The sequence below is a fragment of the Chrysemys picta genome, chromosome 1, assembly GCF_011386835.1.
Source record: "Chrysemys picta bellii isolate R12L10 chromosome 1, ASM1138683v2, whole genome shotgun sequence".
NCBI classification, from domain to species: Eukaryota; Metazoa; Chordata; order Testudines; family Emydidae; genus Chrysemys; species Chrysemys picta.
The window spans coordinates 337611129-337632871 of NC_088791.1; the positions used below are offsets into that span (position 1 = coordinate 337611129).

Genomic DNA, 21743 nt, shown 5'->3' on the forward strand with positions numbered 1-21743 from the left:
CTTCACAGACAAGGTCAGCTCCTAGACTGCTGCACTGAGTAGCACAGTATGGGGAGGAGGTGAGCAGCCCTCAGTGGTGAAATAACAGGTTAAGGACTATTTAGAAAAGCTGGACATGCACAACTCCATGGGTCCGGATCTAATGCATCTGAGGGTGCTGAGGGATTTGGCTGATTGCAGAGGGATTTGGCTGATTGCAGAGCCATTGGCCATTATCTTTGAAAACTCATGGCGATCAGGGAAGGTCCCGGGCGATTGGAAAAAGGCAAATATAGTGCCAATCTTTAAAAAAGAGAAGAAGGAGAATCCAGGGAACTACAGACCGGTCAGCCTCATCTCAGTCCCTGGAAAAATCATGAAGCAGGTCCTCAAGGAATCCATTTTGAAGCACTTGGAGAAGAGAAAGGTGATCAGGAACATTCAACATGGATTCAACAAGGGAAGTCATGCCTGACCAACCTGACTGCCTTCTATGATGTGGATATGGGGAAAGCAATGGACATGATATATCTTGACTTTAGCAAAGTTTTTGATACAGTCTCCCACAGTATTCTTGCCAGCAAGTTAAAGAAGTATGGATTGGATGAATGGACTATAAGGTGGATAGAAAGCTGGCTAGATCGTTGGGCTCCCTGGGTAGTGATCAACAGCTCAGTGTCTAGTTGGCAGCCGGTATCAAGCGGAGTGCCCCAGGGGTTGTCCTGGGGCCAGTTTTGTTCAACATCTTCATTAATGATCTGGATGATGGGATGGATTGCACCCTCAGCAAGTTCGCGGATGACACTAAGCTGGGGAGAGAGGTAGATATGCTGGAGGGTAAGGATAGGGTCCAGAGTGACCTAGACAAATTGAAGGATTGGGCCAAAAGAAATCTGATGAGGTTCAACAAGGACAAGTGCAGAGTCCTACACATAGGACAGAAGAATCCCATGCACTGCTACGGGCTGGGGACCGACTGGCTAAGCGGCAGTTCTGCAGAAAAGGACCTGGGGATTTCAGTGGACGAGAAGCTGGATATGAGTCAACCGTGTGCCCTTGTTGCCAAGAAGGCTAATGGCATATTGGGCTGCATTAGTAGGAGCATTGCCAGCAGATCGAGGGAAGTGATTATTCCCCTGTATTTGACAGTGGTGAGGCCACATCTGGAGTACTGCGTCCAGTCTGCAGAAGAGAAGAATGAGGGGGGATTTGTTAGCAGCCTTCAACTACCTGAAGGGGGGTTCCAAAGAGGATGGAGCTCAGCTGTTCTCACTGGTGGCTGATGACTGAACAAAAAGTAATGGTCTCAAGTTGAAGTGGGGGAGGTCTAGGTTGGATATTAGGAAAAACTCTTTCACTAGGAGGGTGGTGAAGCACTGGAATGGGTTACCTAGGGAGGTGGTGGAATCTCCATCCTTAGAGGTTTTTAAGGCCCGGCTTGACAAAGTCTTGGCTGGGTTGCAGTTGGTCTTGCTTTGAACAGGGGATTGGACTAGATAACCTCCTGAGATCTATTCCAACCCTGATATTCTGTGATTCTATGGCGGTAAGGACTGGGTTTTAAGGCTCAATATGTGAGTTACTGCGCATGTCATCCTGATTCAGTTAAGCACAAGAGTAGTTCTGTTGGAAGTCAGTGGAACTACTGACGTTGTTAAAATTAAATATGTGCTTAAAGTCCTTTGCTGGATCAGAGGGACCAGCTTTTTGTTCTGTGATTGTACCGCATCTATCACAACCGTGATTGGGGCTCATAGATGCTACCACAGTACAAATAATAAATAACAAGTGCTGAACTGTAGCTGATTTAACTTGGTGAATTACAGTCCTTCAATTAGGGTTCAGCAATTATAGGTGCCTAATGAAATGGTATATGTAAAATTATATCGTGCATAACAGGCTAACCCAGAATTTTAGTAGTTGCAAAGCAGGGTGGGAAGCCCCCTGTCTGTGCTCATTTCTCTAATTGAAGTGAATACTCCAATGGGAAATTTCTATTGCTAATATTCTATACACAAATTAAAACACCATTTAGAGGTACGGTGGGGACCATATTATAATTGACTTTGATCGTGAAGAAATCTCAGTAATATATATATTAATATGGCCTCTGTCATAAAGGGAATCTGGAAGGAAAAATGTTATTTTACTGAGGAAGACCTGAGCATGTATAACACCAAATTTGCTAGCATCTGTGGGACTGGAATAAGCTGCACAAGTGCAGTAAGCTGCCTACAGCAGCAAAACGTTGCTGAGGTTCATCTTTCGACTTCCTCTTCTGCTTTCTCATTGCCGCAAGTGTGGGGAGGAAATTATAGATTATACATAAGCCAGGACACCTTTACATATAAATCGTTTATTTTTTTTCATAGGTTGACACTTGAAAATAGCCTCCTAAGGAAATGAATATAAATATGCTAAGCATTTAAAATGCATCTTGTCCCTCCGTGCAGGAAATGACAAGCCTGTGAGTGTGCCACTATAAACCTGGTGGGGGCAGTGATCATCTATTAGCACTTTGAATGAACAAGCAATCACTTGAAATTCTTTGATCCCCAGGGTAATTAGGGAGACCTTGAATAGGAAGTGCTGACTCTTTACGTTGAACAAACATTGAGTTTAACCACTTCATTTCATAGTATTTCTTTCTAGTCACTTCCTTGAAGCTTTCAAAGGGTGCTTCATCTGGAAGCTCCGTTGTTGCTTTTAAGAGCAATTGACAACTAAATGAAAATATAAAATATTCTGCTAAGAAGGAACTGTTACTATTTGCAGGCCATTTACTTGCACCTTGGAAGTCTCTAGTGTAGCTGCAACACACAGGAAAGACACATCTTGTTTAGATAAAAATGTTAAGTCAGAAGTGGTCGAAGTGTGACGAGTGTGGTAGGTACATTCCTTGGGCACAATCAGTGCAAGTGACCTCTTGGGGGCGTGGGTTGTGGTTTGTGGAAACAACATCTGGTGATGTTTCCAGAGAAGATCCAAAAATTCTGCTCTGATTTCTTGTTGAAATGGTAGCTTGGAGCCCCAACTCTTGCTTCTGGTCCTGCATAAGTTAAGGTTATCCCTGCCCAATAGCTGCTCACATTTTTAATTTGGGTGAATGGTTCATACAAAGAACAGGTTCCAACAGGCAGTGCTCTATCATGATAGGAATGCAGGGCAGCTTCAACCAAGGTGGAGCCTCATACCCCAGATCCTATCCCTTCTCTCGTAATTAATATAGAGGTGTAGCCCTCTGTGGTGACAGTTACTTGTGTTGCATAGGCACCGTCTTTATGAGTCGACACCCGATCCACCCCAGACCCCACCCCCACTCCTCCCTTTCCCCCAAGTCCCACCCCACCTCTTCCTGCCCCTGCTCCGCCCCTGTCCCATTCCGCTCCCTCCCCCAAGCATGCCCTGCCCTCACTCCTCCCCTCCTTCCCCCAGCAACTCCTGCATACCGCTGGACAGCCGATCGTGACGGGCAGGAGGTGCTGGGAGGAAGATTGAGGAGCTGATCCTCAGAGCTGCCGGTGGATGTTGAGCACCCACTATTTGTTTCCGTGGGTGCTTCATCCCCGGAGCACCAATGGAGTCAACCCCTGTGCTGTGCTGTATTCTCTTCAGTTCAGGATAGAACAAAACATGGAGGCATTACCTCCTGGGAATTGACCTCACCATGCGCTTATCTTTATATTAACCATGTGAGGAGCCATGATGTGCTGCATTTTATATGGAGCCTAGTCTTGCAGTTGCCACCCTTACTCCCTATTGACAGTGCCATGAGAGTCACTCGGCTCTTGAACTTCTGGCATGTTGCCAGCACACCCCTCCAGGCAAAGTATCGTTTCCCCTGCGTAAAGTGTCAACAAGCACTGAGGAGAGGTGTGTTTGTTTGCTTGCTTCCTTTAATGTCTGTTTTGCTGCTTTTATTCCCCTTAATCTTATGGGCCTTTTCCATGACTTATTGAAAGATTGACAAACTGGGTGATTATTTCACTCTGAAAGACTCCTTTTCATAACAACATTGAATGGCAGAAAAGTATGATTAATTCTGCAGCAGTCAATTCTTCCACTTCTTCAAAAATCATATAATTTCAGTGTAGAGAGAGACAGTTATTCAGATAATTACAGTCAAGTTTATCCCAGAGATAGGAGTGAAAGCAGTAGATTTACTTGAGTCAAAATTAGCCCTGAGTAATTTACTGGTGGAATCCAAAGTATTTGAACTTTTAAAAAAAATACCAGTTCTCACTTGAAAGGTGTAGTTACTACGAAGGGCCAGCGTGATGTTTTGGCCCAAAGGCCAGACAGTCTAAGGAGTACATTAGAAGAGGCTACATCCAGTTCACTTCCGGAGAAAAAGAGAGAGAGAAATGGAAGACAGAAGGAGAAAGAAGGATGGATACAGGGATTGTTCTAAAAGCCTTCCCACTCCATGTTTGAGCCCCACATTTTTTCCTGGCTGTTGTCCATCACTTCTCTTGCTCATTCCGTCCCTTACTCTTTTCTAACATGTTCCGTCTCTTAATGGTCTCATCCTTTTTTGCTGTCTCTCTCTCTATATATATACATATATATTCCCTCAGTCCCTCTCTGGCTCTTTGTTTCTTCATTCTGTTTCCTCTTTATTCATTGTTTTTGTCCTAACTCCCTGTTCCTTTTCTTCCTGTTCTTCTCTACTCCCTCCCCATGGGCTGCTCCTGGGGGAAGAGAGTCCTAGCATTCGAAAAGTGCTCCTTTCTCATGTGCTTTGGCTGAGCTATTATTAAGCCCAAGAAGTGTTCCATAGAAGCCGAAGGAATTGCTGTGCTGAGTGGGCCCAGTGGAGGCACTTCCAAAGCCTTTGCTGTTAGTTTTCCAACGTAGAAGAAAAAGGAGACATTGTGATGGAAAGCTTGGTTTTACCAAAGCTTGCATGTGCGCTCTCTCTATTTCCCTGTTTAACATAAGAACATAAGAGCGGCCATACTGAACCAGACCAAAGGTCCATCTAGCCCAGTATCCTGTCTTTTGACAATGGCCAGTGCCAGATGCTTCAGAGGAAATGAACGGAACAGGGCAATTATCAGGTGATTCATCCCCTGTCATCCACTTCTAGCTTCTGGCAGTCAGAGGTTTCAGAACACCCTGACTATCTTGGCGAATAGCCACTGATTGACCTATCCTCCATGAACTTATCTAGTTCTTTTTTGTACCCAGTTATACTTTTGGCCTTCACAACATCCCCTGGCAATGAGTTCCACAGGTTGACTGTGCATTGTGTGAAGTAGTACTTCCTTGTATTTCTTTTAAACCTCTTGCGTATTCATTTAATTGGGTGATCCCTGGTCCTTGTGTTTTGGTGAGAAGGGGTAAATAGCACTTCCTTATTTACTTTCTTCACACCATTCTTGATTTTATAGACCTCTATCATATCCATGGATTTATATAGTGGCATTATGATATTTTCTGTTTATTATCTATCCCTTTCCTAATGGTTTCTAACATATATTAGCTTTTTTGACTGCTTCTGCACATTGAGCAGATGTTTCAGAGAACTGTCCAAGATGACTTCAAGATCTCTTTCCTGAGTGGTAACAGCTAATTTAGATCTCTTCATTTTGTATGTATAGTGGGGATTATGTTTTCCAATGTGCATTGCTTTGCATTTATCAACATTGAATTTCATCTGCCATTTTTGTTGCCCAGTCACCCAGTTTTGTGAAATCCCTTTGTAACTCTTCGCGGTCAGCTTTGGACTTAACTATCTTGAGTAATTTAGTATCATCTGAAAAGTTTGCCACTTCACTGTTTATTCCACTTCCCCAATCATTTATGAATGTGTTGAACAGCACTGGTCTCAGTACAGATCCCTGGGGGACCCCACTACTTATATCTCTCCAGTGTGAAAACTGATAATTTATTCCTACCCTTTGTTTCCTCTCTTTTAAACAGTTACTCATCCTTATTCTCTGACTGCCTGCTTTGCTCAAGGGAGACAAGGTGGGTGAGGTAATATCTTTTATTCGATCAACTTCTGTTTGTGAGAGAGAAAAACTTTCGAGCTACACAGAGCTCTTTCTCAATTCAGATATTACCTCACTCACCTCGAGGACTGACATGGCTACAACACTGCATATTTTGCTTAAGAGCCTTTGTCAAAGGCTTTCTGAAAGTCCAAATACACTATAACCACTGGATCACCCTTGTCCACATGTTTGTTGACTCCCTCAAAAAATTCTAATAGTTTGGTGTGGCATAATTTTATTTTAAAGAAGCCGTGTTGACTTTTCCCAAACAAATAATGTTCATCTATGTATCTGATAATTCCTTTCTTTACTATAGTTTCAACCAATTTGCCTGGTACTGCAGTTAGGCTTACTGGCCTGTAATAGCCAGGATCACCTCTGGAGCCTTTTTTTAAAAATGGCATTATATTAGCTATCCTCCAGTCATCTGGTACACAGTCTGATTTAAGCGATCGGTTACATGTCAAGGTTAGTAGTTCTGCAATTTCATGTTTGAGTTCCTTCAGAGCTCTTGGGTAAATACTATCTGGTCCTGGTGACTTATTACTGTTTAATTTATCAATTTGTTCCAAAATGTCTTCTATTGACACCAGAATCTGAGACAGTTCCTCAAATTTGTCACCTAAAAAGAATAGCTCAGATGTGGGAATCTCCCTCACATCCTCAGCCATGAAGACTGATGCAAAGATTTAATTTAACTTCTTGCAGAAGCCTTCTCTTCCTTGAGTGCTCTTTACTTGAGTGCACCTTGATTGTCCCGTTGCCCCACTGATTGGTAGGCTATCTGCTTCTAATGTACTTTTTTTTTTTTTTGCTGCTAGTTTTTATTGTCTTTTGCTAGTGGCTCTTTAAATTCATTTTGGGCCTGCTTAACTATACTTTTACGCTTGACATGCCAGAGTTTATGCTCTTTTCTGTTTTCCTCAGTAGGATTTTATTTCTAACTTTTAAAGGATGCCTTTTTGTCCCTAACCGCTTCTTTCACTCTGAACTTTACCCATGGTTTTGTTTTACTTACTGTTTTGTTTTTTGGGGGTGTACATTTAGTTTGAGCCTCTGTTATGGTGTTTTTAAACAATTTCCTTGCGGCTTGCAGGCATGTCACTCTTGTGACTGTTCCTTTTAATTTTCGTTTAACTAGCTTCCTCGTTTTTCTGTATTTCCTCTTTTTGAAGTTAAATGCTACTGTGGTTGGTTTCTTTGGTATTTCCCCACCTACAAGGATGTTAAATTTAATTATATTATGGTTGCTATTATGAAGCAGTTCAGCTACATTCTACTTTCACTGAGGGGAGGGATAGCTCAGTGGTTTGAGCATTGGCCTGCTAAACCCAGGGTTGTGAGTTCAATCCTTGAGGGGGCTACTCAGGGATCTCGGGCAAAAATCAGTACTTGGACCTGGTGAAGGTAGGGGGCTGGATTCAATGACCTTTCAGGGTCCTTTCCAGGTGTGTGTGTGTGTGTGTATATATATATATATGACTCTTTGCCCAGATCCTGTGCTCCACTTAAGACTGAACCAAGAATTGGCTCTCCTTTTGTGGGTTCCACAACTAGCTGTTCCAAGAAGTAGTCATTTGTGGTGTCCCAAAATTTTATCTTTGCATCCCGTCCTGAGGTGACTTGTACCCAGTTAATATGGGGATAGTTGAAATCTCCATTGTTATTGGGTTTTCTGTTTTAACAGCCTCTCTAATCTCTCTGAGCATTTCACATTGTCACCATTCTGATCAGGTGGTCGGTAGCATATTCCTACTGCTTTACTCTTATTATTCAAGCATGGAATTTCTATCCATGGAGATTCGATGGTACAGTTGGATTCATTTAAGATTTTGAATCTATGCTTTCTTTCACATATAGTGTCACTCTCCCACCAGCCTAAACTACTCTAGCATTCCTATATATTTGGCTCAGGTAAAGTGTATTTACCTTCTGAGATATAAGGCAGAATATAAATGCAGAGCATTTGGCTGGTGTTTTCAAGGGGGCTATGGGAATTAGGCATCCAAGTCCCATTGGATTTCAGTGGGAATTCGGTGCCTAACACTCTTACCCTCCTTTGAAAATCCAGGCCATTGTTCCTCCTGCTATTATCATTATTAGTATTTATTCATTGTTCCCATTGATCCTCTGTATATTCTGATAAATGCTTTTTTAATCATTCAGGGCCAAATCCTGAAACAGTTGTAATTTTTTATGCATTCCTTGCCTTGTTGGGAGTTTTCTCTGAGCAAGGAAACAGGGAGGCATGGCCCTGAGTCTGACCCTCAGAGAACAGTGCAAGAAGTAGCATGAGATTGTGAGCGTACCGTGTAAATGCACTTTGCAAGTCCCCCTTTAAACACAATGGAAAGCAGCTGGTGTCTTCAGCCATAGCCTTTCAATTGGGCCTTAATTTCAAACATCATAATTGATTGGTTTGGTTATTTATTACACTTACTTTGCCAGTTTGGGCAAGTCAACAATCTAATAAAGGGCAGCAATGTGTTTTTCAGTGTTCTGCTGACTTCTGTGGTTTCTGGGGGTCTCTTACGCTTCACTAAACATGTCTTGTCTTTTCTTCTCCCTGTAATCTATCACAATCATCTGCCTCTTTCTGCTAACTCGCTCACTCCATCAACCTGTCCCAAGAGATGTCCATTTTGTTGACCATGTGAATTACTATCCTTCTTTGTCTTTTTTTATCTTAAATGTTATTCCAGGTTTTCTTTTCTCTACTCTGCTGAGCATGATTTTTTGACTGCTTTGTTTTGCTGTGTCATAAGACAATGGCTGTAATGGAAACATATCCATAAGACCGTGCCTCTTAAAAGCAAACTTTACCACTACCTTGGGCGTTACAACAACAGACAATGAAGCTCACAGCCATAAAGAAGAGCAATGTAATAGGAATAATGCCATGCAGAAAAGGGATGCTATTGCTTAACATAAAAATTATGAGCCAGCATCTTCAGTTCCACCAACATTGTGTTTCATTTTAAAGGTAGCATTTTTCAACTATGAGAAATAAAAGGACCCCATCTGAAGAGTCATGCTACTGGCCTCTCTTAAACGAGTGTGATGTTAGTGCCTACAAGCCCACAGACACATCACCGCTGTATTTTGGCATTAATTGACACTCTTCCTGGCATAGTCAGCTGAGTAGCGAAGGCTTGAAAGGGCCATGGAGATTGAACTCTTTGCCACCTAAAGGCACCCCTTCAGAACATAGAATAGAATCATAGAATATCAGGGTTGGAAGGGACCTCAGGAGGTCATCTAGTCCAACCACCTGCTGAAAGCAGGACCAATCCCCAACTAAATCATAGGGTTGAGGCTTGCAGCGGATGTGGTGATAAAGAAGCTTGCCCTGCCACTGTCTGTGTGCTGTTACCTGTTCAGAGGATTTCAGCATCCAGGCAACTTTCACCAGCACTTATTTCATTTAAAAGTAGAGGATTTGATTTTAAAACTCAAGCATAGTGGGCCATCTGCCTCGCTGGTGTGTCTTGATCTATGGCATTGGGGTTGATTTGGTCCACTAGTATTTCAATTCCAAGAAAAAACAGAAGAGTTTTTTTAACTATGCAAAATGTAACCAAAGCTTCTCAAAAGCACATGCCACATGGCTTCCTTAGGTGGTGGAAGCTACATGCTAGTGCACTGAATGGTACATTTTAATGACTGCTAATTGCACTGTGCTCTTTTAATACCCAGGAGCCTTCAGTATTAGAGCATATATTGAACATCCCATTTGGGGGGAGAAGGAAATTGTCATGATGGAACGTTCACTGTGAGAGCCACATCTCGCATCTTGCTGAGCAGAAAAAAGCCAGAGAAAATGTCAACCATGGGTTCAGATTGACCTGGAGACTAAGAACATCAGGAGTCTCAGCATCTTTTACGGCTTCACTTTGCTTGTAGGAACCATTAACATTTCAAAGCGTGTGATTGTGTCTGTTGTCCAGGGTTCCAAGACCCCATTCTTTACCCTTTTTTATTCAGAAGACCTTTGCATCAATTTAGTGAACAACAAGATTAAATTTCCTTTCTTTGTGCTGCTCTCAAAACATTTAAACAACAGTGTGCATCAACAATTATAAATATCCCACTGAGATTTACAGACCTAAAACATCCATTGCTGTTATTACTTGACATTTCAGCAAGAAGGTGGCCTTTATGGGAGAGCAGATGAGAGGTGGAATCTTCTTCCAACATCATAAAGTTTTGGTATTTGTAAAATAGTAATAATAATCGCATAATCACGTGGTGAGATATTATGGTTTCATGAGAAAGGACTCGAATCGGAGCCTTTCCAAAGCAAACACAGATTTTCTGTTTTGGTTTCAAGTAGAGTCTTATGGTTGGTGCCTGTTTTATGCAGAAATTGCGTTATATCTACCCATCTCATGGGTCTGTATATCTGTCCTGTCCAGATATTTATACTGCACTCAATAGTATTGTATTAGAAAGCCCCAGGACAAGCTGAATGGCCCACTGCCAATCTGTTGTGCTTACTCAGGCACTCTTACTCTACCCTAGTACTCAAAAGGCTATGATAATAATAATTAGTTGTTAATTAACACATTTTTATTTCATTAGCACTTAAAACATCCGTATATAATCCTCACACGTCATCTGTGAGGTGCAGGGATCAGCACGAGCCAACAGCTACCACAGATATTTCCTATTTTATTTGAGGGGAAATCTGTGTTAACTAATGGCAAAAGCTGACTTTTTAATGAAAGCCTCTATAACAACTCTTCATTTCTAACAGACTTTCCAGCCAAGGACCTACTTTACGAACATGCATGAACTAAGCTTCGTAACATCTATGTGAGGCAGATAAACATGAATAGCCCTCTTTCATAGATGGGGAAACTAGAGAATTCTTTCCCAGGTGTCAGGCACATGGGTCTTGCCCACTTGCTCAGGGTCTAACGGATCGCAGTATTTGGGGTCGGGAAGGAATTTTCCCCCGATCAGATTGGCAGAGACATAAGAAATAAGAACAGCCATACTGGCTCAGACCAAAGGTCCATCTAGCCCAGTATCCTGTCTTCCGACAGTAGCCAATGCCAGGTGCCCCAGAGGGAATGAACAGAACAGGTAATCATCAAATGATCCATTCTCTGGGGGGGTTTCATCTTCCTCTTCAGCATGGGGTCACTTGCAAGTTTAAACTAGTGTAAATGGTGGATTCTTCTTCGAGTGAGGCTCCCTATTGTATTCCACAGAGGGTTATGCACATGACTCTCTGTAACTTGAAGTCTTTAAACCATGATTTGAGGACCTCAGTAACTCAGCCAGAGGTTAGCAGGTCTGTTACAGGAGTGGGTAGGTAAAGTTCTGTGGCCTGCAATGTGCAGGAGGTCAGACTAGATGATCATGATGGTCCCTTCTCTCCTTAAAGTTTGTGCGTCTATCGGACATTAAATAACCTGCTGACATGCCCAGGGACACAGAAAAAATTAGTGTGCAAGGAAACCTCAGCAGTTCCTGGCTTCCAGTCAGTCGCTCACATTTGTAGAACAAGGTTTTCTGGTTCTTTTCTTGAAAATAATCTTTTCAATGCGCCCAAAACAATGCTCGCTTCTTCATTTTAGCTTTCTCACAATTATTATCCACAATAAATAAATTCCTACTGGGGGACAGCGAGAGAGAAGGAAATAATGACCCTTAAGTGTATCTTAACTAGTAGGCATTCAAATACTGTGGCAATATGCATGGTATAAGGCAGGAAGGATGGTCTACTGGAGAGAGCACTAGACTTGTACTTAGATCTGTGTTCAGTTCCCAACTCAGCTGCAGATGACCTGTGTGAACTTGGGCAAATCACTTCATCTACACTGTGCCTCAGTTCCTCATCTATGAAATGAGGATAATACTTTCCTACCTCATGCAATGTTGTGAGGATAAAATCCACTAATGATTATGAGGTGCTCAGATACTATGATGATGAGGGCCATGGAAGTACATAAATACATAATGGATAAGCAGATGGATATCTAAGGCTCTTTGAAAGTTCTTGTCATCCATACTTGGGCTGCTTGATTTTTTTTATTGTACCTTCGTGTAGCATTTCTGGAGAAACCCAGGTGCCCCCTTCAAATCAAAACTACATGCCAGTCTGTGCTAAGTTTCCTGTTTGAATCGACAGCTATATCTGCAGCTTTCCTGTTGCTAGTAAAGTTGCATGTGTGCCTGCATAAAAATGTCCTGGTTTTGAACACATCCCTGAGCATCTCTCCTTTCTGATAGGGAGTTTATGTGAGTTTTTCTTTTTTAATAGATTAATTAGGGTTTTGATAACAAATCCAGTCCCTGTTTACATGGTAAAGTGGGAATTCTAATTTCAATCAGCTTAGTTATCTTCCATTACCTGTTAGTGTACGACACTCCTGTTCATGCTAGTTCATGTCCTAATTGATTATGAAATAGAAGCAAGTGCTAATTTTGCCATGTATGTCCAAACTACTTATTTTAAAAGAATTGTTCAGATGCCTTTTCAAGCCACTTGAAATGGATCCTTTCCGATGTAAAGACTTTACTAAACCCAGCACTCATCATTGGGATGTTTGACAAACTTGGACATATTTTTATAAATAAGATGACATCTATAGGCCGTGAAAATGTGCTGTTCTCGTCCTTTTTGTTTATGTTAAATAGCTCTGATGTTAATATCACTGAACAGTTTCTTGGAGAAACTATTTTGTGAAATAGGAGTTGCTCCCTTAATAGGAAAATGTCATTACAAGTGCATTGAATATCGGATCATTTCGCCGTTGAGTGCCTGAAGGTAAATTGGATGGTGATTAAATGTGAAATGTTTATGTTGGGGAAGAAAGGAATGATACAGGAAGCCACATTGTTTTCCTTAATGTTTACAGGGGGCGCGTCTTAATTGCATAAGCATGCCTCTCTCCATACCCGTGTTTGCTTTTTAAGTGTTCTGTCATGTTCCTTAACTTTACTCGCCTTTCTGTAATTTCATGGAACAGATTCATACACTGGATGGCCTTGTGCAATCCCAGAAACCTACAACAAGCTGTGTCGTGGACTCATGCAAATCCAATTGGTGTTACTCACTTTTAAACCCCCAGGATGATTAGCAGAAAGCTGGAATTGTACCAGCGAGAGCTTGGTCACATGAATTTGCACTCAATCCACATACAACTAAGACCATAACAATAACAGAATGAATTATATGTGGCAGACCTCTAAACCACGTACTCAGTCCTTACTCAGGCAAAATTCCCACTGTCTTTCCCTGTATAAGGACTGGATAAAAAAATGATTAAGAGCCTGGACAATAGCTTGTGAATACAACAATGCACAGCAAAGGCTCCGTTTCTCTGGATTTATTGGTGCATATAACATTGACTTCTTCTTAAGTGTTATCCCTAAAAATGCTCACTGAATTTTCATCCCAACTTCAGGTGTATTCTGAGACCTGGGGTCCAATTATCTTCTCACACCGGCATAAATCAGGAGCAATTCCATTGAAGTAAACAGTGCTAGATTAGTGTGAAACTAGTGTGAGAGGGGAACCAGGCCAAAGAAATTGTCATATTCTTGATGGTATTGCAGAACCAGTGTGGGCTGTCAAATAACATAAATCCCATGCTTTTCTTTTTAGCAGTGATTAGTATAAAGCAGTAGGGTGAGAGTCTACTAAGTGCCCCTGCCATTATGAAGCTCTCCCCAGCAGAAAAAGATGACTTTTCTCATTGCTCACTACAGCCATGCACCTGTTTGGCCTAAACTGGCACCTGCAGCCGATGGAAGGGCAGATGTATGAGATCACGGAAGACACAGCCAGCAGTTGGCCAGTGCCAACGGACGTCTCCTTATATCCCTCGGGGGGCACAGGGTTAGAGTTACCTGACAGGAAAGGCAAAGGATCCAGTGAAGGTATGGTTGGTGTGTTTCCATGTTGTGAGTCCTCTGTGTCTGCCTCTAAACTCCAGCCATCCAGTCTCATGCTCCATCACCCCCATACTGCCTTTCCTGCAGCACCATAGTCTGGTGCTTTTCCAGTCTTTCATGTCTAGAACTAGTTGTCAGTCACGTTTCCACATGTTTCCAAATGTCACATCCTTTTAATGTCCATTAACATGGTGATAAGGTGTATATCCTCAAGCAAACCTACAAGGCCATTCACAAGGAGGGGATATTGGCACCACATCTCGTATGGGTACAGTATTCCACCACAAAAGCCCTGCTTCATGTCATCTATGAGCTATATTCCAGAGAAATCATCCTCATGTCTTAAGAACTAAAGTAATGCCTTGAGGATTGTCACTGTGCTTTCTCTACAACAATACAACAGTGCTTATCCTAGTATTTCTTTTGGTTACTAGATGGCATTGTTGTGAGTACCAAAATATTCATTAAAAGTTGTTGGCATTGCAAGCTTTGGCATTGTGAAAATAGCCATGTACCCTCAAGGACAGCCAGATGAAGGGCCTAATCCTGCAAAGTCTGCATGGTGCTGACCGCCTTCAATTCCCACTGAAGTTAGAGGCGCTGAGCCTACTCAGAACCATGCAGAATCAGGGTCTAATTTCAAAAACAATACACTATTCCACAAGCAAGCAAGGGTTTTGCAACTTTAATTGTGTTTTCAGTGGAGACATCAGTGCCAGAAATACCTACGGGGCTGCAAAGCACAGGGTTGTCATCACTCTTAAGATTCACGTAGGGGAGATGAAGAAATGAGGAATTCAGCTTTGAATTTAATAAAGCTCTTTATGCTGCACCATCTTTTCTTCGTATTTAAGTGACCATGAGATCAAAAATCTCTCATTCCAGTAGAATTATGGTTATTGGCTGCTTTTGGTGAAGTTGTAGTTGGGGTGGGGAGGCGGGGTTGGATAAGAGACAAGGAATGTGGGCCTGATCCAAAGCCCACTGAAATCGGTGGAAGTCTTTCCACCGATTTCATTGAGCTTGGGATCAGGCCTTATATAAGTAAGCTTATTTGGTGTCTGTTAATTACAGCATTTTTACTTAATGGGATTATCTGTCTTTATTAACGCAAACAAAGGCCATAGTTACATATTCCTTAAAAGCAACATAGTTACTAAGGACTGGTCAGTGTCAAATGAAATTGTTACAATGTAAATCAATTAATCCAGAACTGTAGGACCCTGGACAAAGCTTGCTAGACAATGTAGTAAACTACACAATGTTTCTGCATTCAAAAAGGCCTCAAGATGAAGTTTATTTTTCTTTTGTCTTCTGTTTAAACTGCTATGTTTAAATCCCTATATATTGCATTTGATCTCTGCCTTCCCTATTCAAAGATCAAAGTGAAAATAAAAATGATATATCTAATAATCAAGGGGCCAAATCAAAAGTCTTTTCTCAATTTTCTCTCAGTCCTTCTCAGACAAACCCCCCTCTGAAATCAAAAGGCGTTTTGTCTGAATAAGAGCGTGGATCTCTCTTTCTCTCTCTGTCTGTATATACATACATGCGTATGTATACGCTCACACAGTCTGTCAGCTTTTATGACCAACCCTCTTTGCACTGGGGAGATTTACTTAGAGGAGGGTTTCTGGGGACTACTTTAGATAGAAAGCCATGCAAAGCCTCCGCATGATCTTCTTGCATGTCTTGGGGAACCTGTGGCCATGTGGGCGTGATCTGCTCCTGATTAAAAATTAAATAAAGATCTTGGTATGTGTCTCTACAGGGGTGACTATGTCCACCACTGAAATGCAACTATCTCTGCAGGGTGGTAACATGGTAGCCAGTCTGTGCTTACACAACAGCTTTTCTAAATAAGAATGTATGTCATTGGAATTATGAAAATTGACTTAAAAGTATCCTCAAAGAGACTACCTTTCCTGTAGTGGAATTGGCCGGTTGGGGCTCACATTTCCTTAGTGCTGAAATGAATTTGGTATTGCTAGCTGTAGGCAGTTACCAGCTCTAGTCTGCCTCCAGCCCAGCAAAGCACTTTAGCATGTGCTTAAGTCCATCCCTATTCAGCAAATTTAAGCTTCTTCTTAAGTGCCATTGAAGTCAGTGATGTATAAGCATGTACAAAAGGCTTTGATGGATTAGGTGCTTTACTGAATCAAAGCCTATATCAGAATTCAAATCAAACTCAGTTGGGCCCAAAAATGAAACAGTTCATTTTGATAACCGAATAAATTAGGAATAGTTGCTAAGGAAACTAAAGTGTTGCATGTGCAAGGTAATGTGTTGAAAGAGCAAAGTAATTGGCAGCACAATTAGGAATTCAGATCTGAAATTAATTTTGCTTCACGTTAGTTAGACAAAGTTTCTGATTGGAAATTGTACTGAAATTGTATTCTTATTTGAGTTTCTTTCTGGATATCCAGTTCTCAGGGCCTGATCCTTTTCTGTTTGGAGCCATTGACAACTCCTGTTGATGTCAATGGGTGACATTTACTCCTGTGCAGAAAACCTTGCTCTGAACTTTTGCACTGGGGTAAATCTCACCCAATGGGGACATGAAGCAGCTGCTTTGACTAGCTCCAGAAAAAAAGTACATCAGACCTTTTCCTATATATTACTGACAGTCAAGAAAAGACATGTACCTTAAATCTTCACAATTATTTCTGTGGAATGGCCATTTTTGCCTCAAACACAGAACTGGTTTTGTTTGTTTGTTTTTTTCATTTGAGCAAGCACCGCTCACTGTACTACAAGGAATCCATCTTATGCTCATTTCTTCTGAGGTATCTACTGCACAGCAGCATTTAGTATTTTAAACTCACCCTGCCTCATTTGTTCTGATGTAAGATCTTCATTAATGACCAATCAGAAAGCACACAGTGTGCTTTGACTTTCCATTTTAATTTCCATGTGTGTATCAAATACATCAGTAATAATCCCAGAAATGTATCTTTGATGTGGACCAGAACAAATAAAGTCTTTGCATCTTTTTATAGCTTCTCGCAGCTCTCTTTGCATCCCGTGGTGATAGAATAGGAAGTTTTGAAACAGAGCCTTACACACACAAGCTGTCTGTCTTAAGACTGACATTATCCTGAAAAAATTACTTTTAGGATTCACACAAATTCTAATAATCCAATTTACAAAATAAAACTGATGGAATTAAACTAATTTGATCTCAGTTATACTATTCTATGCTATTGGCAGTGTTACAAATGGTTTAATTATAATTTCCTGTTCCCCTGTTTATTTTTGTTCATATTAATCTTGATTTTTAAACACGGATAAATAAGGAGTCTAGACTTTTCCCTGTTCCTTCGAATGCAAAGGACAAAACTAAATTAGGCTTTGATAATAATAGCAGATCCATGTTTCTGTGAATGTGGTTTTATTCCTTTGTTGGTGTTTTCAAAATCAGACTTTTATTAATTAACTTTATGTAACACAGTGTTTCTGAAAAATAATAATGATAATGAGGCATATGTGTTCCATAAGATTCCAATCCAACAAAGCCTTAAGTACATGCTTAACTTTAAGCAAGAGTAGTTTCACTGGGATTGAAAGTTAAGCATGTGCGTAATAGCATTCCTGGATTAAAAAAAAATTAAATGCAAACTCGTCTCCATAATAAAGATAGAAACAGCATTGGGTACTTTTTAATGTTAACATGAATTTTAACTTTTTTATCTATTTTTAATTAAGATGACATTTTAACAGTTTGAACCTGATGTTTCTGCTGAGGAGTTTACATTAGGATGATAATATATGGAGAAATTTAACATTTAAATGGATTTTTATTATTTAAAACAGCAAAATATTTTATTTAATGACTGCAGAATTTCCCTATCAACCACCAGTTCAACATTAAATGTGCATTGTGAGGGTATTTGAGTCGAATTCGTAATGGGTAGGAGGACATTGTAGTGTCTTATTCCCCAAATGCAGAGTATATTAAAAAAAAAAAAAAAAAGTTCCCACAAACGTGATTTTGTTACAAATGACTTTATATTCCTGAAAGATTCTTTCTCATTTTGTTAGAATTATTTGATCTGTGAAACATACAGTAATGGGTTTTAATAGCAAAGAGATGAAATAGTAGGTTGATTTGAATATCTAAGGGTAATAAAGACAGCCTATGATGGTCCACATGGTATTCTCCTGGCCCCTAATTGTTCCTATAAAAGCTGAAATCTGGGAGGTGATGCTAACATATACTTTTCAAATACAAGTGTGTTTAATTATAAAATAAAGGCAGCCTCCTAAGCAATGACATTTGTCATCTTCCTCTCTTTTCCTGTTTTGCTGTAATTTCAGGTGAGGTATCATGAGCCAATGATTAAAGCAAAGGCCTGGGAGTCAGCAGTCTGGGGTTTTATTTCCCTCTCTGACCCTAATTAACTGTGCTTCCCTTGGGTCCCCATTTTCCAAAGTGCCCATAATTCTGAGAGCTTTAGTGTATGGATGCCCAACTTGAGATGCCCAGGGCCTGATATCCAGAGGGGCCGAGCACCTTGTTGACTTCATTTGGAAGTGTAGGTGCTCGGCACCTCTAGATATCAGCCCAAAGTGTTTCAAGGTGAGCACCTAAACTCAGTAGACTCTTTCAGAAACTGATGCCTTAGAAACTTGTGTCTCAGTTTTTCCATCTGTAAAACAGGGATAATAATCATAACCCACTCCACAGAGTTATTTTGAAATCTAATTAAAACACCTTTGAGTTCTTAAATGGGAGACACTATAGAAGTGCAGCATATTATGTCCCCTATCTTTGCTGTATGTCCCTCCTTCATTTAGGCATTTTGTAATGGGGATGCCATCCCAAGTGTTCCCACAATTGCCAACCATTAATTTAGCAGTGAATTTTACCATTAGTTTCCCCCTGCATAATTCACCATCACTTAAACAGATGTTCTTGACATACTCATCCAACTCCATGGTGCATGGGAAACTCACAATCACTACATTTTTTGATAATATAATAATTACTTTCTCCATAAATAACATAAATTAATGATGTGATGTGATGTAAGATGATTTATTTTTAACATTAAAATGTAATTTAACAAGCTCTGTTGTTATGATTTAAGCAGAGGGCCATTTGGGAATCCATATTGCTCTTCCAAGATACATGTTTTCAATAGAAAGATGGAGCGTAGCCAGGAGTAATCCTATCCATTTTTTTTCATAGTCATAATTGATGCATAATGTATTCTGAAGAAGTCAGCACATTGGTAGATCAATGTCAGAGATACCTTGATCAGATTACTTACAGGACGCTAGGCTAATCCAAGGGTTTTTTTTTTTTTTGTTTCTATGTCTCAGCAGGAAAGCCCAGTAGTTTCTTTCCAGAGGACACTTTTATAGACTCTGGAGAAATTGATGTTGGACGACGAGCCACACAGAAGATTCCTCCTGGTATCTTTTGGAGATCTCAGGTGTTCATTGACCATCCAGTGCATCTGAAATTCAATGTGTCTTTAGGAAAGGCTGCTCTGGTTGGGATTTATGGCAGGAAAGGCCTTCCTCCTTCACATACCCAGGTAACAGGAGCACATTTCAATGAACCAACACTTACCTTAGAATTGATGTGCTTGTAGCTTGTACCTTGAAAAGGTAGATGGCCCCACTTTTTATTTCAGTTATCTATCTCAAGAATTCTGTGGGTTCATGGAAGATATTGAGGTTCAAATATTCAAAAATAGATGCCAACGTGACAACTGCAAAATATGCATTCACCAACATGAAGCACCAATTCAGATCCTGAATAAGGATGATTTCCTGGGTTGGAGCCGTAGACAGATAATGTTATACACCAAATAATACAATTTTATTTGCACAAGTGCCTGATTGCATGTGTCCCAAAGTACTTGTATACACCCAAATCATACATGGTGTCTGTTTATAGGCATGAAGCCCACTTTCATTATTAGCGCTTATTATCAGGTGCTTCTGATTTGCCCACGAAACTTACTTTTTATGCTAACATTTCCTATCCTAAAAGTGATTTTGGGAGGTATAGTTTGAAGATTATTTTCTGAGAGTCGTAAAAAAATGGTGAGTCTTTTTATTTTAGTTGTTAATACAAGTTGTAGATAACCTACATTGTTTGGATTTGACAAATTTGGAACACTTCTTTTGCTAAGAACATGGCTAAGAAATAAGGAGTGAAATCTTGGCCCCAAAATGCAAAAAACTAACTTTATGGTTAAGGTTCTATACTCACAAAAGTCAGGCGATTAAAAATTATTGTTACCGTATTAGATGCATTTAGACTTCATTGCCTGTATATGTTAAGAAATTAAAGTTAATATCATATAAAGTATTTTTAAAAAATTGCATTTATACAGTATGGGTCAAGTTGAAAACAATGGCTGATTCAACATCAGAATTTAGCTTTACATGTGCAAGAGATGGTCTTGTACTTGAGGTGGGAATCTCAATTTTTTTCTTTTACATTTTTTTATTGGTTTTAAGGTTTTATGAATTAAAAAACATGTGTCTATAGTGTGTTGGAGGCATTAGAAGAGCTTCCACGGGTATGTGAGGAGCTGTGAGAGAAACAAGAGGAGAGGAATGGGTGGAGAGAGGAGACCAGAGAGAAGCAGATCAACAGATAGATAAGGAGATCTGGCAAACTACTGGGAACAGACACAATTCCAGTCATCTCCTTATAGGTTGAATCAGAACATGTCATGACTTACCCAGAGGAAATATCATGTATGATGTTCCATAAGTTTGGGTGTCTTATGTTTAATGCAAAGCTCTTCTGCCCATCCTGAGATAGATCTGGACCAGGAAGCATGATCATTTTCTGGCATCCTAAAGTATACAATGAACATCTTTCCCTTGTGTTTCAGTTTGACTTTGTTGAGCTCCTTGATGGGAGACGGCTACTTACCCAGGAGGTGAGGAGTCTGGAAGGACCTCAACGGCAACCTAGAGGCTTTGTGCCAATGTCCAGCCATGAGACAGGGTTTATCCAGTATTTGGATACAGGAATATGGCATCTGGCCTTCTACAATGATGGGAAAGAGTCCGAGGTGGTTTCTTTTCTTACTACTACCATCGGTAAGGATTTACCATATTATTTTACCTAATCTATGTACCTTAAGGCTAGTTTCTCATACCCTTACTCACACTGAAGGCAGGTCTACACTACAGCCAGGATCGACGCTCTGAGATCGATCCACCCGTGGTCGATTTAGCGGGTCTAGTAAAGACCCATCAAACGACTGCAGATTGCTCTCCAGTCGACCCCTGTTCTCTACCCCCGACGAGAAGGTAAGGTGTAACTCGACGTAAGGCACGTCAACTCCAGCTGTGTTATTCACGTAACTGGAGTTGTGTAGTGTATGTTGACTTACCGCAGTAGTGTAGACATAGCTTCAGTACCATCTTAGTCCTGGCCCATCTCATTGATTTTAATGAGACTACTTAGAGACTAAAGTACTATTCAGCATAAGTGAGGATATTTGGGCAATGATTGTTCCCTTGGGAACAAAACTGCACACAACATTAATGGTAAATACTGTAAGGATTAACATATCTATGATGGCATGGACGGGGCATAACTGTATTAAAGACCTATTTAAAAATTATGTTCTAGACAAGCTCCCTGCCACTGCAGATGAGACCAGAGTTATTGATTACAAAGGTGGCCCCTCCTCCCTGATCCTTCTATTTGGGAATTTTGATTCTGTTTCTGTTGGGCCTATATTTTTTTTCTGGCGTGGAATTGAGCAGTTGTTCAACAGCACATAGCAGCATCAAGCAGCAGTTTGGGACAGGAAGTGAGGAATACCGTATCTGATTGAAACTGCTGGCATCACATAATTACTCAAATTGGAGTTGGAG

General features: G+C 40.7%; 1 protein-coding gene across 12 annotated transcripts in view; it reads left to right on the forward strand.

Annotated features, from left to right (window-relative positions):
- Positions 1-21743, forward strand: part of TENM4 (teneurin transmembrane protein 4) — a 763612-nt gene that overhangs the window by 543677 nt on the left and 198192 nt on the right. For 8 of the 12 annotated variants that reach the window (XM_065595842.1, XM_065595866.1, XM_065595885.1 and 5 more), the window contains 3 exons: positions 13701-13871; positions 19212-19429; positions 20747-20957. In XM_065595842.1, the coding sequence (XP_065451914.1) occupies positions 13701-13871; positions 19212-19429; positions 20747-20957 (600 nt within the window). The remainder of the gene's footprint in view (positions 1-13700; positions 13872-19211; positions 19430-20746; positions 20958-21743) is intronic. The other 4 variants (XM_065595862.1, XM_065595902.1, XM_065595872.1 and 1 more) reach the window with 3 other exon arrangements.